The following is a 16,697-nucleotide window of genomic DNA, read 5'->3' on the forward strand; positions in this document are numbered from 1 at the left end:
ATGCAGTAGCTGAGTGGCCAGAAGGAGAATCTTTCGACAACATAGAAATAAGCAGATTTGGAAATCTTTAGATCAAGTTTTATTTGTTAATAATATTTCCAAGCCTTACTTTGATACCTGGATGTTATTGATTGCTATCTTCTGAACTTCAGTACTCTTGCCTGGAAAATCCCATGGATGGAGGAGCCTGGTAGACTGCAGTCCATGGGGTCACTGACTGAGCAACTTTACTTTCACTTTTTATTTTTATGCATTGGAGAAGGAAACGGCAGCCCACTCCAGTGTTCTTGCCTAGAGAATCCCAGGGACGGGGAAGTCTGGTGGGCTGATGTCTATGGGGTCGCACAGAATCGGACATGACTGAAGTGGCTTTGCAGCAGCAGCCTGAGCAACAGTTTAGAGCTTTCACGTAGCCTTCCTGGATGGTCCATGAGATCAGCATTTTAGCTGCATCCTGCTGAAGATGCCACCACTGTGCTGTTTACAGGCAGGGATGGTGAAACCTATTCAGCTCCCAAAAGACCATGCTCTTTCATCTCATGTAGTTTCAAATTCAAGTTGATCTGCTAACTTGAGAAGGAAAAAAAGACTACAAAAATGGACCTGTGGCTTTAGGAGATAACGTTGCACTCAAAGAAAGGAGGAATCATCATATCCTGGATATAGTCTTGGTTGGTGTGTCCCCAGTCTGAATGTCTGTGGAAGTACTGGGTTGACCAAAAAATTTCATCTGGTTTTTTGTACCATCTTACAGAAAAGCCTGAAAGAACTTTTTAGTCAACCCAATATCTTCTTGCCTTCAGTGAACAACTTTGCCCACCTGGTGGTCGTCTTTATGGAATGTGTCTGAATTGCTCTTTGGGCAACGGGAGCTGTGTTTAGGCAGGTCTCAGTGATGGTATGGTATTAGCATCTGGAGCAGAGAGACGGCAACAAGACCTCCCCTCTCCATGCACCACTCCTTCCTGCAACCACTACTGGTGTATAAGGGGCTTTCCAGGTGGCACTAGTGGTAAAGAACCCACCTGTCAATGCAGGAAACATGAGACATGGGTTCGATCCTGGGTCAGGAAGAGTCTCTGGAGAAGAAAATGGCAACCCACTCCAGTATTCTTGCCTGGAGAATCCCATGGATAGAGGAGCCTGGCAGGCTACAGTTCATGGAGTCACAGAGATGGATACGACTGAAGCGACTTACCATGCTGGTGTATGAAGCAAAAAGAAGAAACCATTTGAGCATGGAAAGAGGAAAACCAGTTTTGTTTTACAGACTGTCTGCATGAACATATTCATCCAGTGTTTACCTCATCACTAAATATTCCTGCTCCCTCTTCTACTGTCTATTCAGCATTTCTGCAAATTAACTTCTTCCTGAACTAATCATGATTGCCAGCTATTGAACAAAAACACTACTTTCTGATGACTTTTCAGTGAAAATTTAGACATGGTAGGCAATTTTACTGCAAAAAAAATTCTTTTTCCCTTAAAAATACTAAACTGTTTGGTTTCATGTTGTGGGCTCTTGGATGTCAAACGTCTCGAAGACTTTAATTCTCAACAAATGTCAATATAAGAAATCATGAACCTCCAGGGCATATGCATTTTATTTACTGCTAACTTTATTCTGGGATCTTGACAAGAATTGCATGCAGCTACCTCGAGTTAATATTTCAAAGCAGTTAACAGTCCTGTTGGTTTAGGTGACAGTCCTTAAGCACCTGAATCAGGGTAAGAAGGAAGTTGAGGACAACCACTTTTAAAATTGGCATCTCCTAAAATGCTTTTACTTGCTAAAGATGGAGTTTGCCATTCATCTCTCAGTACTTGTTTCTGTCAAACTAATTTCTCTGATCTAAAGGTTTGGGTAGGGAGATATTTGGCATTTCCTTTTTTCCAACCGATTGATAATTTTTCCTTTCCAATCAAGTTGCCATATTCCCCTTCCAGCTTTCTTTTTTTTTTGTTTTTGCTGTACCATCAAAAGGTGGGTTAGGGAACTGAAGATATAAACTGTGAATGTAATGATTTTTACTTACCTCCTAATTTTTAGCCAAAGACAATGAGCTAAGGGGAATGACACAGCCATGGGTACAACTTTGACAGCAGCAGCAGTGCCCTGATGTGCTCTCTATTTCAACAGGAAGCAAGTTTCTCCCTCACTCTTGAGTTTCCCCATCTGAACATCAGGCTATTCTGGCCAGGGAATTAAATGAGGTTAAACCCGATTACCAACATATTGCTTTATTTCTTGGTGGTAGTAAGTTAAGGCTTTCTAGAGTCATACAGCACGCAGTGATTTGAACATTAGAATTAAAACAACAACAACAACAACAATGAGCATTCAATTTAGCAGAGACAGGAAGGAAGCAATGTTTCAAAACAGGTAAATTTCCTAGTGAGGCTTTTTGCATGGTCTCTAAAAATCTGCTGAGCTGTTTCCCCAGGAACCACTGTCATAGATTCATACAACAAGGGGAAGCGGAATGGGTGAAGAGCAGACTGGGAGAAAGACAGCAACGGGGAAAGATAGGGCATGCCGGGTAAACAGTGTGAAGGCTGGCTTTGTCTCACGTTTGGAAGACAGTGTAGGTGCTATGGTCAAGAGGTGGTGATACAGATATTTGGAATGGGACACCCCCTCTCTGGTTGTGTGAGCCATTTTGAATCTTTTCTCTTATTCCAGGAATATTACATTGGCTCACTTGGAAGATCTCAGTACCAAGGGTTAAGGATGATCCTCTGTGACTTATATTCCCAAGCTTTGAACAGAGTCACAAGTCACACAACAGGGGAATGCTACCTTCGATCCCTTTCATGGTTCCAAACGTTGTGACTAGATACTCTCCCCAGCCAAACAATTCCTTTCTCCCTGTGGCGCGCGGCATTGGCTGCACCTCCAAGTTGCTAACGGTGTTGACTGGAGAGGTGGCCATATATCACATGATGCCATTTCACTGCTGTCTCCTTTTCAAAATAAGACAAAGACACGCAGGGAGCCTAGCATGGGAGTGCAGCTGTCAAGTGGTATATAGGCTGGATATGAAACTGTTCCATGTGCTTGGCTTGGAGACACCAGGTTCTGGGTGTGGAGGGTGGGTCCTCTGAGAAAGAAATGAATGAACTGTTTGGAAAGTGAAGGAGGAGGGGTGTTGCCAGAGAATAATTTAAGAGAAGTCATGGGCTTATTAACAAAAATCGATGGAAATGACATGAAAACAAGCAGTGGGATTGTTGGCATCCTGACTTTGCATGAATGAGGATAGCAAACGGATTTGCATCCAAATAGGACCATTTCTCGTTTATACTTGGCAACGGCTTTAATGTTGGATATCAAAGTCTTAGCTGGTGGACCAGCATCTATGTCTTATCAATGAGTTCCCTCTTCCATTTGTGGGGCACTTTTGAGTGGACAGGATTTAAACTACCTGGAAATCTGTCTGCATATTTGAGGAAGGACAGCAGACATCACAGGGGAGGCACACAAGGTGGCAATCTGCACACGTCAACACTTACGACTTAACCCCAACAGTCTTCACGTGATGCAGTCTGGATGCCCAAGAAAATAAATAGATGAGAAAACAGAAATGCGATCTGAATGACAAAGAACCGAGGCATCCGTTCCTGCCAGCTGCAGGGCAGATGTGTGCATGTATGCCACATGTGCAGCGACAGGGATCTGAAAAACCCTGGAGGACATGTGTTTTCCTGGGCCTCCCTTGTTAATTAAAAATTGTGAGTGTCTTCCCTCCTACTTGGAAACACTCAGAAAGATCAACCTGACTGGGGGAGGTGGGTTTTGCTGTGATTAGGAATTCTATCACCTCCGTGCGATGGGGTGGAGTGGGGTGATGCCAAAAGCATGTGTGTACAGAAGCCGTCCATCTGGCTGGGCAAGAGAAGATGACCAAGAGACTCGCTCATCAAAAGAAACAAACTGTGAATGCCACTCAGATTAGGGAAAAGAATATACAGGAGGCTGGGGTTGGCACGCCTCCTGAGAGCACTCACAGAATAGATATCCTTGGAAGAGGTAGATGCCTCTTGTGTTGCCAAGGAGCTTGGGTTTACTGACATCTCTTGTGCCCTCGATTCTAAAATAGCCATGAAGCTCATCCTTGATTAGATACGAGGAAGTCCTCTGATTCAGGGCTGGAAGCAGAAGCCCAGAGAAGTCAAGTGCTTTGCCCAAGGTCACACAGCTAGTAAGTGCTGGAGCGGGAGTGGGGTGGGAGGAACAAGGCAGGTCTCTTCCTTCACCCTGTTAACTGCTGCAAGTGATCCTTTAAAAGGGTTTATAAGTGCTGCGTATATAGCAGGTGCTGTGACATTTATTTAACAAGAATTTTGCTTGGGTATGGGATGGGAGAGTGTGGTTTAGGCCAGTCAAGCAGTTTAAAGAGGAGGAGGTGTGGAGGGCAGTATTACTCTGACAATTTGTTGTTACTGTAGGAGAGGGAGGGGTAGGGTTGGAGGGATGGGGTGCAGAACTCCAGGGATGTGGCCAGGAGGAAAGAAACTGAAAGGGGGGCGTTCTTAAAGACACTGCAGTCAGCTTTCTGAGGTACATGTTTTTGAGAAGAGACATCACCACCAATGACCTGATTCCCCCCACATAAAACCGTTGTCTGGAATAGAAATGGGGCTCCCTCACCCTCCTTTCCTAGCCCTCTGCTGCCCGTGAGAAACTAGCAAGAAGAAAAGCCTGATCTTTAAAAAGAACCTTCCTGGAAGAAAGAAGCTGTTCCGAGTGGGTGTCGGTGCTTACAATAGGCTGCTCTGAAAAAAAAAACAAAACAAAAAGACCAACGTGTTCTGTTCAGGTCTGTACGGCGACAGCGACGGCGGGAGCTGTCCCTTCAGAAGAAGGCAGGGTTGGTGTGCTCGATGACGCAGCGCTTGCAGTGGCGTTTCACGAAGCGCAGCGCCTCCACGGACACCTCGCAGTCCTGCACGTTCAGCATCTGCAGGTCGAAGCAGTTGGCCGCCACGATCTGCAGGCCCTGGCCCGTGATGCTCTCGCAAGACTTGAGGCTGAGGCGCTTGAGATTGAAGCAGTTCAGGGCCAGGCACTCCAGGCCCGTGTCGGAGACCAGAGGGCATTTGCCGATGTCCAGGGACTTGAGTTTGGCGCAGTTCTTGGCAAGGTACTCCAGGCCGTGGTCCGTGATGCCCTCGCAGCCCCTGGCGTTGAGGTAGCGCAGCTTGCCGCAGTACTTGGCCACGTAGCGGATGCCCACATCGGTGACCCGGCCGCAGTGCGCGATGCTGAGATACCGCAGGCGGGACTCCAGCTTGGCGATCTCGCGCAGGCCAAAGTCGCTGACGAAGCGGCAGTCGCTGACGCTCAGCTCCTTGATGGAGGTGCAGTAGATCATCAGATAGCGGAGGCCCTCGTCGGTGAGGCGCACGCAGCGCCGCAGGTATAAGTGGGTCAGCTGCGTGCAGTGGGCCGCGATGGTGTGCAGGCCTTCATCTTCCAGCACGAAGCAGTCCGTCATGTCCAGGTAGCGGATGGAGATCTGTTTGCCGTGCAAGGGGGACAGTTTAATGGAGGCCTCGCGGGTCAAGCTGATGCAGGTCACCTTGGAGCATCCTAGACGGAGAGACAGAACACATGCTCAGAACGACTTCAGGGAATGGGGAATAGTGGGGGGCTCCTGAATAGACTCCTACCCCACTCTGGATTTGGGTCCCCATGTTTCCCCCTTCCCTTCCTGGCCCCTCAGGAGAAGGAACGCAAGAATGGGCTTTCCATGTTCATTTCATCATTTAACTACTCTGGGCTTAAGAGGCTTTGGGGTTTTAGAATAAGAAAGATGTGTTCCAATGTTAGATCCATCAATGGCTGGCCTGACCTTTGGGCCAATCGGTCCTTCTAAGTAGGTCCTTTGCTTTAAAATAAGGGTGCTCTGCTTCCCTGTAAGGTGGCTGTAAAGAAGACATGAGACCATGTGTGTAAATATCCCATCCTGGTTCTGGAAAGTTCAGGAAGCTCCGCACCCTGCAGTGGTCTGGTAGCTCTCTGATCCAAAGAAATGAGATAGGAAATAGAAGGCTGCACCATGACTGGGGTTTGGCAGAAAGAGCACTGGCTTGGGAGTCACAGTCGATCTCAGGCCTACTTTTTATGGTCTGAGGCAGGAGGCTTAAGTTTTCTGAGTCTCAAGACTCTCCCCTGAAATAGGAGTGAGTAGCTGGTATGCCTATAACTCTGGGGATATAATAATGAGGATGCAACCAGGTAATGGATATGGATATACTTTGAAAACCGTGGGAAATATATGTCATTAGTCTAACAAAGTGACCCTCTAGGGATTCAGTTCTACCTTCTCTGGTCCAGGAAGAACAAAATCGGATTATCCTCTATCCCTTCAACCAGTTTGTCCTGCTTTTACCTGCTACAATCTATTTTCACAGCTGCCAGACACATTCTGGAACAGTACTCCGGTCATGCTCAAGGCCGTCTCACTACAAGTGTAAAAGCTAACGTCTAAAGGGGGCCTCCAAGGACCTGCACCCCTGGGCTCTTATGTCTTCCCCCTCTTCCAACCCCACTGGCCTCTTTGCTAGTTTCCAGATGGCTCAGGTACCTCCCTGCGTCAGCAACTGTGCACTAGACAGGACATCCCTGGATAATGCCCTGGGTCACCCCCACTTTCTTAGGTTTCGAGCAAATGTTCTTTTATAGGACAACTTTTTGTGAGTCATCCTGAAAGAACTAGTACCCCCTGCCTGACTCCCATTTATTTTCAGCATTCATTATCACTTTGAGGCATTATATTTTTATTTATTCACTTTTATTCACATTTATTTATGTGTTTGCTGTCCTCATGGAATGTAAGTTCCTAAGAAAAAAGGACTCACACTCTTCACTGCTGTATCCCTAATACCTGGTTCAGAGCTGGTTCTCACTAAGCACCTGTTGAATGAATGAATGAATGAATGATTTATAGAGTGTATACAGTCCCTATATATCAGGGCTTCTCTGATAGCTCAGTTGATAAAGAATCTGCCTGCAATGCAGGAGACTCCAGTTCAATTCCTGGGTCGGGAAGATCTGCTGGAGAAGGGATAGGCTACCCACTCCAGTATGGTAAAGAATCTGCCTGCAATGCGGGAGACCTGGGTTTGATCCCTGGGTTGGGAAGATCCCCTGAAGAAGGGAAAGGCTACCCACTCCAGTGTTCTGGCCTGGAGAATTCCATGGACTGTATAGTCCGTGGGGTCATAAAGAGTCAGACGCAACTGAGTACACTTTCACTTTCCTTCACTTTCCTTCACTTTCATAATCTTTTATAGGAAAACCTGATGGGATAATCCAACTTCCAATATTTAAATATTCTCAGGATTGTGATCGAGGCTGAGGTATATCTAACATTGATAAACCAACTATTTTATAGTTAATTATAATGCCTTTTATTTCTGTTGAAAGATAACGTTTACAACGTGCTTTTTATAAACATTTGAGAAAACGTTTATTGATTTTCTTGATTCTTTTTTTTTTTCAGTTGATTCTTTAAACGATCCGTTTTCTAGATAAGAAAATTAGTACTCAGGAAGATATCTTTAGATGCCTCTCTAAACCTTGATTCTAAACTCCCTTCCCCTAAATGTGTGGGAACAAATTTTATATGTATATATTTATACCATATATTATATAACTATCATATATTTTATGACATATGAAACACTCATTTCATTATATATTTCAGTTCATTGTATATTACTATTTAAAATGTGTACACGGTTTATTTTAGTATATGAACATACATCATTAATATACATAGCCAAATACATCATACAAATGTATATGCTTACGTATATTTCCTTCCATTACATAGAATGTACATATACTTTTCATTTTCTCTCTCCGCTACCCAAATCCCTCTGCCGCTCTAAAGCCAGGTGCCTCACCTCCGCGGCTCCGTGCCTTGGCTGATGACGTCATCTCCAAGCCTTCTAAGCAACCACGTGATAGTGTTAATGGGGACTTTCCTCCCACTCCTGGCAGGCTGCCCAGGAAACTCTTATAATATAATATTCAGGTCCTGGGAATAATGACATTCAGAAGCCATGTGCTACCAAGTCGATGTATTTCAGGAAGGAGCAAAGCTTACACCCCAGCACTGGAGAACAAAGATGTGGCTTGTCAGAGGCTGTGCGCACAACTCCAGGGGGCTCTGTGGTTTTGCAGAAGGTGGTTGGTACCCCTCAAATGTCGCTCTGAACTCTCCCTTTTTGTTTTGAAGTTCTTGTTTTACACTGACTGCGATCCTGCTTATGCTGAATCTGTACGTTCACACAGTGGCTGCCCATCTGTCATGACGTGACGGCGAAGGCACTTTAAGATCACAGGACAACTTTGTTCCTAAGCTCTTAGTTCCAGTTTCCTATTTAAGAAAGAAATATCCAGTAAAACCTGCTGCACTCCAGGAAGGATGCTCTATTCGGTCCAGGGAAATATTTGTCTGCACTTTGAAACCGAACCCCAATTTAATGAAATACTAGCTTAGCTCAGTTTTGATGAAGACACTATTTTGATATGCTTGCATCATTTTAGGTCAATCATTTTAAATTTCAGCTTTAGCCCTTTTATAGATTTGCTAAGTTTGGGTTGAAAATAAACTGATTCATGGCTCAATGGGTAATATCTGTGGCCAGTGGATGCATGTATATATTACAGACTTGCAGAGAACATGAGAAATCATTCCCTTGGAACTACATTTTTTAAAGATGAGGCATCTCAGATTCAGGGAGATTATATGACTTGTACAGTCAGACTAGAGAGAATTTTCCTGATCCAAGACTTCTAATATAGCAGGGATGGTAAGAAATGACTAAGAAATAGCATGCAGTTGATGCATTGCATGAGAGATGCATGATAGATGTGCCAGCATGAAGTGAATAGTTAGACATTGGGGCATCATAAGTCTTGGGAGTGGGGGATTCTTGGAAGAGAGAAATAATTTGAATGCACAAATATGGAACCCAGGCAGTATAAAGTAGTAGCAGGAGCAAATTCAAGGGACAGGAAAGCATGGAAGCAGAGGGGGAGTGAGCAGTATTCACGGGATAAAACACAGGATTTATCCTGTGTGGCAGCTAAGATGGGAATAATCCACTGGGATCGGATCTCGGGGGCCTGTCTTACCATGCAGGATAAGGAGTAGGGATATTACACAACCGAGAGTGGACAGTATGGGTTGAACAAATCTGGGGCTATCTTGAAGTGATTCCAGATTTGGATCAGCTTCCACAAAAATGCTCATTACCACCTTCTCTCATTATTGGGTAATAATATTCTGGGCTATAAAAGGATGCTATCAACAAAGACCAACTACTGCCTCCTAAGTGTGTTACTGAATAAAACATACACGAGAGGACTTAACATGAATGAACTCATCTAGTCCTCCCAACCAACTCAGTTTTACTGATGAGGAAGTTTCAGTCACTGCACTATAGCTTTCTGAGTGCTTGTTCAGAGTAGTCACCAATGACAACTCTGTTTGAACCCTTTAGAAATCAAGATGACTGGGGCTTTGAAACTCCTCTGTTCAAGGAATTACATTATCACAAAGTACAGATATAAACTATGCTTCATTTTTGCCCATATAAAACTCATAATGAATTGAGAATACACAAGTACCCAGTTGCAAAGCTGAGCAATGCTCTACCTGCTTACACTAAGAATGCAGACACCTGGGAGGATACCCTCAGCTTCCCGGGGGTCAGGCAGGAAAGGCTTTACTTAGGGGACGCTTGCACTGGGCCTCCAGCAATGACATCTGTTAAGAAGGTTTTTGGGGGAGGTGAGAGGGGGCAGAGGAGGGAATGGCATGCAGGTCAGAGAGATGCACACACATCAGAGTGTGCATAGGCATGGTGTACTTGGGAAATTCAAATGGTTCCAGGAAACACAGCATTCAGGTTACTAGGGGCAGGGTGAGAACCTAGAAAGAGCAACTCATGAAGTGCCATATATGCTTTGCTAAGCAACTTTATTCCCACATGTCAAGATGAGGAATTGGGAGATTTCATGCAGGGAAATGAAGGGTTGGCTTCCCAGTTTGAAAACATTGCTCTGGACCTTGGTTGTGTAGAAGGTGTATTGATGGAGTTGAGGTGGGTGTAAGGCCAGTGATAGGGCAAGCATGCATCCAGGCAGGCAGGCAGAAGAGAGGGGGTGGACTTAACATTCTGGGGGAGTGGAATCACCTGGACAGGATTCGACTGGTCTCATATAACAGATCAGGAAGAGTAGTAAGGAGGACTCCCGGGTCTTCAAGTATAGAGGAACCTTTAGAAGCAATTTCACTTGTAATAATCGTAAGATTTAAACTTTAAAAATTGGTTAGTTGTAATATATTCTATTGATGTTTAAAGATGTTATTAATTGTGATGGTTAATTTTATGTGTCAACTTGACTAGGTGACAAAGTGCCAAGATATTTGGTTAAACCTTATTTCTGGGTGTGCCTGTGAGCATTTTTCTGGATAAGATTAGCATTTGAACCAGGAGACTCAGTCAGGCAGACTGCACTTCCCAGTGCATATGGTTGTTGCTGTTCAGTGGCTGAGTCATTCTTTGCCACCCCATGGACTGCAGCATGCCAAGCTTCCCTATCCTTCACTGTCTCTGGAGCTTGCTCAAACACATGTCCATTGAGTCGGTGATGCCATCCAGCCATCTTATCCTTTGTCGTCCCCTTCTCCTCCTGCTTTCACTCTTTCCCAGCCTCAGGGTCTTTACCACTGAGTCAGTTCTTTGCATCATATGGCCAAAGTGTTGGAGTTTCAGCTTCAGCATCAGTCCTTCCAATTAATATTCAGGACTGATTTTCTTTAGGATTGACTGGTTTGATCTCCTTGCCGTCCAAGGGACTCTCTAGAGTCTTCTCCAACACCACAGTTCAAAAGCATCAATTCTTCAGTGCTCAACTTTCTTTATGGTCCAACTCTCACATCCATACATGACTATTGGAAAAACTATAGCTTTGACTAGACAGATCTTTTTTGGCAAAGTGATGTCTCTGCTTTTTAATATGCTGTTTAGTAGGTTTTTCATAGCTTTTCTTCCAAGGATCAAGCGTCTTTTCATTTCATGGCTGCAGGCACCATCTGCAGTGATTTTGAAGCCCAAGAAAATAAAGTCTGTCACTGTTTCCACAGTTTCCCCATCTATTTGCCATGAAGTGATGAAACCAGATGCCATGATCTTTGTTTTTTGAATATTGAGTTTTAAGCCAGCTTTTTCATTCTCCTCTTTCACTTTCATCAAGAGGCTCTTTAGTTCCTCTTTGCTTTCTGCCATAAGGGCAGTATCATCTGCATATCTGAGGTTGTTGATATTTCTCTGGGCAATGTTGATTCCAGATTGTGCTTCATCCAGCCTGGCATTTTGCATGATGCACTTTGTATATAAGTTAAATAAGCAGGGTGACAATATACAGTGTTAACGTACTCCTTCCCTATTCTGGGACCAGTCTGTTGTTCCATGTCCAGTTCTAACTGTTGGATCTTGACCTGCATACACATTTCTCAAGAGGCAGGTAATCTCTCTCTCTCTCTCTCTCTCTATATATATATATATATATAAATATATATATAACTGGGACATATATATATATATAACTGGGACATATATATAAAACTCCTCATATATATGTAACTGTCCCATATATATATATGGAACATATATACACACACATGTATATACATATAAAGCTAAGTTGCTCAGTCGTGTCCGACTCTTTGCGACCCCGTGGACTGTAGTTCACCAGGCTCCTCGTCCATGGGATTCTCCAGCAAGATTACTGGAGTGGGTTGCCATTTCCTTCTCCAGGGGATCTTCCCGACCCAGGGATTGAACCCAGGTCTCCCGCATTGCAGGCAGATGCTTTAACCTCTGAGCCACCAGGGAAGCCCGTATATGCGTATATGTATATATGTATATATACACACACATACACTGTTGCTTCTATTTCTCTGGAGAACCATGTTGTCTAGTCACTCAGTTGTGTCTGACTCTTTGCAACCCCATAGACTGTTGCTCTCCAGGCTCCTTTGTCCATTGGATTCTCCAGGCAAGAATACTGGAATGTGTTGCCATTTCCTTTTCCAGAGGATCTTCCCCACCCAGGGATTGAACCTGCGTCTCCTGCACTAGCAGGCAGATTCTTTACCCCTGAGTCACCAGGGAAGCCCTGGAGAACCATGACTAAACATTAATAAAAGGTAATAAGTGATAATGAATAAATGCTAGGGCTAGTTACAGTAACTTTCAGTGACTTTTAAAGATAACTTTCAAGGCGGGCATGCTAGGGATGGGAGGGGCAGTCTCACATTCTCTGGGGAAATTAAGCTCTAGACCAGCCAAGGTCTATACTCAGTGGCAAGGATATTGCCACCGAGAAGGTGGCCAATGTCAGAGGCTAGTTGCGAGAACCAAGGGGGAATAAGTGCAGGTGAAATCACAGTTTCTAGATTCCCTCAGAACTGGAGGGCACCGTTCAGAGGTGGTGACACAAATCCACCCTTATGACTTGTTGGGTTGTTTGAGTTCATCTACCTGAAAATACCCACCACCATTCCTGCCAGTATCTAGAATTCTGTGCTCTTAGTGAGTTAGAGATTCCCCCATTTACACAGTCTTTATTTACACAGATATCCAGGTCAGGTTGATAGGGAGAAGCTCGATACATAACCGTTAGCACAGGGGCCAAGCAGGGTCCACTCACTCAAGCTAGAAGCCCAGAAATTTCCATTCCCAAACAGCCCAAGCAATTTCTGCATTTCCGAATCTCAAAAGAAGTCCAAAGACAAAATGCAATTTACTTGCAGCCTGTCCTGAGGGTGCACTGGGGGGAGTCCCTTTAACAAAGATGGGGATTCCAAAATGGAGTCATTTTCTAATCTAAGAAAAATAAAAGAAAATGAGGTGTTTATAAAAGAGGCCCACAGGGTTCAGAACCTTTGAATGTTAAAGAATCCAATCCCTTAGTCCCCCCACCCCTGTTCTTTTTTTTTTTTTTTTAAGAAGAGAAAAGACATCTAGGGAAAGCTGTGAACTGTCCCAAATCACAGACTTTTGAAGCTAGTTCCTACTGCATCATAATGCTTTCTCTTTCCAGAATTCCTTGGCGGGGAGGGGGAGGGGGGAAATGTAAGAAAACCTCTTCGTTTCCTGCTTCTTTATGCCAACAGCTGCTCACGACTAACTGAACATACGGTTTCCATGGCTTTGTGCTGGAGCCAACTCAAGGAGGGGAGCAGGGAAAGAATGTACGAGAAATAATTGACTGTCATCGGAAATATTTTCAGATGTCGGTTTTCAAAAGAGAGAGTGAGCTCTGAGAGCTGACTTTAACCTCAGGTTTTGTTAGAGAATATCGTTTACCTCAGATGCTGGTAAACCCCCAACTCTATTTCTTTGCCTGTGCAGTGGTTTTTACTTTCGACCCCTCCCCAACAGTCCCTGAGGTTGTGGCTCGCGCTGCTCATTTCTTTAACTCCCAGTTGCATCTCACACACTCCAGCCTCTCAAATGTGCGTCTTTTGACTGGGTAGCAGATGAGATAAAGAAAGGCTGTTAGTCTGGCTGGATCCACGTCTGGCGCCTCAGTGCGAGTCTGGGCTTTAATTCTTCCTGCCTGTGAGAGGTCTGCAAGCAAAGCAGCCATGCTAGGAGTTCCTTCATTTTGAAAAAAGCACTAAAGGGCTTCCCTCATAGCTCAGTTGGTAAAGAATCCGCCTGCAATGCAGGAGACCCTGGTTCGATTCCTGGGTCAGGAAGATCTGCTGGAGATCTTTTTCTGGAGAAGGCTACCCACTCCAGTATTCTTGGGCTTCCCTTGTGGCTCAGCTGGTAAAGAATCCACCTGCATTGAGGGTGACTTGGGTTTGATCCTTGGGTTGGGAAGATCCCCTGGAGAAGGGAAAGGCTACTCACTCCAGTATTCTGGCCTGGAGAATTCTATGGACTGTATAAGTCCATGGGGTTGCAAAGAGGAGGACATGACTGAGCAACTTTCACTTCACTTTCAAAGGCTTCACTTGGTGGGCCCTACCCTTGCACTCTGTAATTAAGAATACTGCTTGATGGCAGAGGCCAACACAATACTGTGAAATGATTTTCCTTCAATTAAAAATAAATAAGTTTGGGAAATAAAAGAATATTGCTTGAGAAAAGATGCAAAAGCAACCCAAGGCTGAGGAGGGTAGGAGTGAAATATGAGAAAACTCTTAGCCATGATGGATTTTTCCCAATATCTGCAAAATTTCAAGCCATGGTGACCACAGGACACAGCACAGAATCAGCTTAAACACAGCTCTCAAGCTCCATGCGACAGTGACCAGTGGATGTCAGGTCAGTTTGTAAACTACTTCCGTTTCAGCTAGAGAGCTGGCTCTCACTTATCTGTGATTAGATACTTAGATCCCATTATCCATGGTTTGTGCTTCCCTGCTGGCTCAGATGGTAAAGAATCTGCCTGCAATGTAGGAGACCCTGTTTTGATCCCTGGGTCAGAAAGATCCCCTGGATAAGGGAACAGCAACTCACTCCAGTATTCTTGCATGGAGAATTCCAAGGACGGAGGAGCCTGGTGGGCTACAGTCCAGGGGAATCTCAAAGAGTCAGATATGATTGAGCGACTACCACCACCACCACCTATCTGTGGTTGCTCTGAAATTACTTTGAGAATTATGGGGAGGAAAGACACACTTGACAGTCACACTAACTTGTGGGACTTGCCTAGCTGCTCCAGTGGTTAAGACTTCATCTTCCTATGCAGGTTCCATCCCTGGTCAGGGAGCTAAGCTCTCACATGCTTCTTGGGCAAGAAACCAAAGCATAAATCAGAAGCTATATTGTAACAAATTCAATGAAGACTTTTAAAAGGTTCACATCAAGAAATAAAACAAAAAAGGCACACTAACTTGAATTGCCAGACATAAGATGCCTCTAACTCCTCTAAGAAGTTGACATCATTTGACAAAAGGGATACCTCTGGCCCCCAGAATCATCGTTCCATAAAGACAGTTTTACAGGAAGAAGAGTCACCCTGCTGAGCCCTGAATATCCCAAAGGGACCTTTCCCAGGTGTCAGCGTCCTCTCCTGCTTTGGGAGGATGTGCTGGGAAGGGCCCACGGATGGCCACGTACCTGACACATCCAGGTGCTCCAGGTTGGGACAGAGGGACACCACGTCGAAGACTGCCTCATTGGAGATGTTGTAGCAGCCGGAGACTTCCAGCCGCCGGAGCTCCGGGCAGCACTGGGCAATGGTGTAAAGACCTCGGTCCGTGAGCCGCCTGCAGCCACTGACACTTAGGGTTTCCAGCATGAGACAGACGTTGGGTGTGTCCTGACAGAGTCTGCGGGTCAGCACCTTGAGGGCGCGGTCCACGTTGATGGTCTCGCCCGTCAGGCGGATAGTCCTCCAGAGGCGCGGGTCCCAGGCCAGGTTGTACCAGCGGCGGCACACGCGCGCGCAGCGGCACAGCTGGTTGGTGGGCAGGAAGGAGAAGACCTGCACCATGGCGTGGTCCGGGAGCCGCTCGATGCTGGCCTGCTCCTTCTGGGGCCTGGAGGCCAGCCGGATGAGCGGGTGGGTGAGGCGGGTCGGGGGCGGGGAGTGGACCATGGCCACCGTCTCCCCGGTGATGGAGGACGAGGAGGTGGACGAGCCCCTTCCATTCTGAAATCCCGGCAGGTTGGGTGGACATATCAGGGCTGGGCTGGGCGTGCTCAGTGTGCGCATGCTCAGGTCGGAGTCTGGCAAAGGACAGAGAACAAAGGGTTAAGGATGGACGGGGCGGGGCGCGGGAAGAGGCAGGGAGGCGGCACCCTGTCCACTGACATCCTTCCTGGGCAGACGCGGGCTCAATCCGTGTCACTGGAAGCAAGCGCCCAGGCAAGTTTTCCCCATTAAGAAAAGGGCTAATTCTTCACTATCTCCACCGGGGTGGGCAAACTATCTCTAAAGGGTCAGATAAGAAATAGTGGAAGCACTACAGGCCATCTGGGTTCCATCCCTGTTGCAATTACTCAGTCCTGCTGTTTTAGTGCAAAAGCTGCCATAAACCACACGAAAACGAGCCCAGCCGTCCTGGCTATTTTTCCATAAAACTTGTTCTGTAAAAACAGATCAGCCGACTTGGCTCCAGGGTTATAGTTTGCTGACCTCTGATCTACATTAACGGTGATTATCTAAAGGGCACAACTCCAAAGTTTCATTATTTCTACACTGGGAGAAGAAAGCTCATATATTGTGAACACAAGCTGATTTACTCTGGTTAGGCAGATGCTTACGCTTCATTTATAAAGGAGAGGAATGCATTTTACAAAGGAGAAGACTGGTCAGTGGGGAGAGAGCATTAGCTATCTTTGCCCTCACCTGCCCCTTAGTGTCCAGCTCCCCACCCCCCATCTTTTGATAATGGTACCCCAAACTCTGTGATCTGGGTTCTGGAGAGCCACCCTGCTTCCTTCCTCTGTTAGACAAGACACTTCAGATGGTATTTGCAGTCCTCGAGTATCTGTGGCGATATTTATTTTTCTTTCTTATCAATAATTCTTCCCTTTGCATTTGAATAATGTGACTTTCTTTTGTTCCTTGGAACCAAAAAGGTCACTTGATGAAGAAGTAAATGGTTTTTAAATTTATGAGGGATTGAGAGACCTTTAGAATGCTGCTT

At 45.5% G+C, this 16,697-nt stretch overlaps 1 protein-coding gene across 1 annotated transcript in view; it reads right to left on the reverse strand.

The window, feature by feature from the left end:
* Nucleotides 2,226-16,697, reverse strand: part of FBXL7 (F-box and leucine rich repeat protein 7) — a 453,273-nt gene continuing 438,801 nt past the window's right edge. Inside the window, exons 3-4 of the mRNA XM_018065551.1 lie at nt 15,163-15,774; nt 2,226-5,593 (exon numbers count right to left, since the gene is read on the reverse strand). Of these exons, the coding sequence (XP_017921040.1) occupies nt 4,857-5,593; nt 15,163-15,774 (1,349 nt within the window). The 3' untranslated portion in view covers nt 2,226-4,856. The remainder of the gene's footprint in view (nt 5,594-15,162; nt 15,775-16,697) is intronic.

This window comes from Capra hircus, chromosome 20, assembly GCF_001704415.2.
Source record: "Capra hircus breed San Clemente chromosome 20, ASM170441v1, whole genome shotgun sequence".
Classification (NCBI taxonomy): Eukaryota; Metazoa; Chordata; class Mammalia; order Artiodactyla; family Bovidae; genus Capra; species Capra hircus.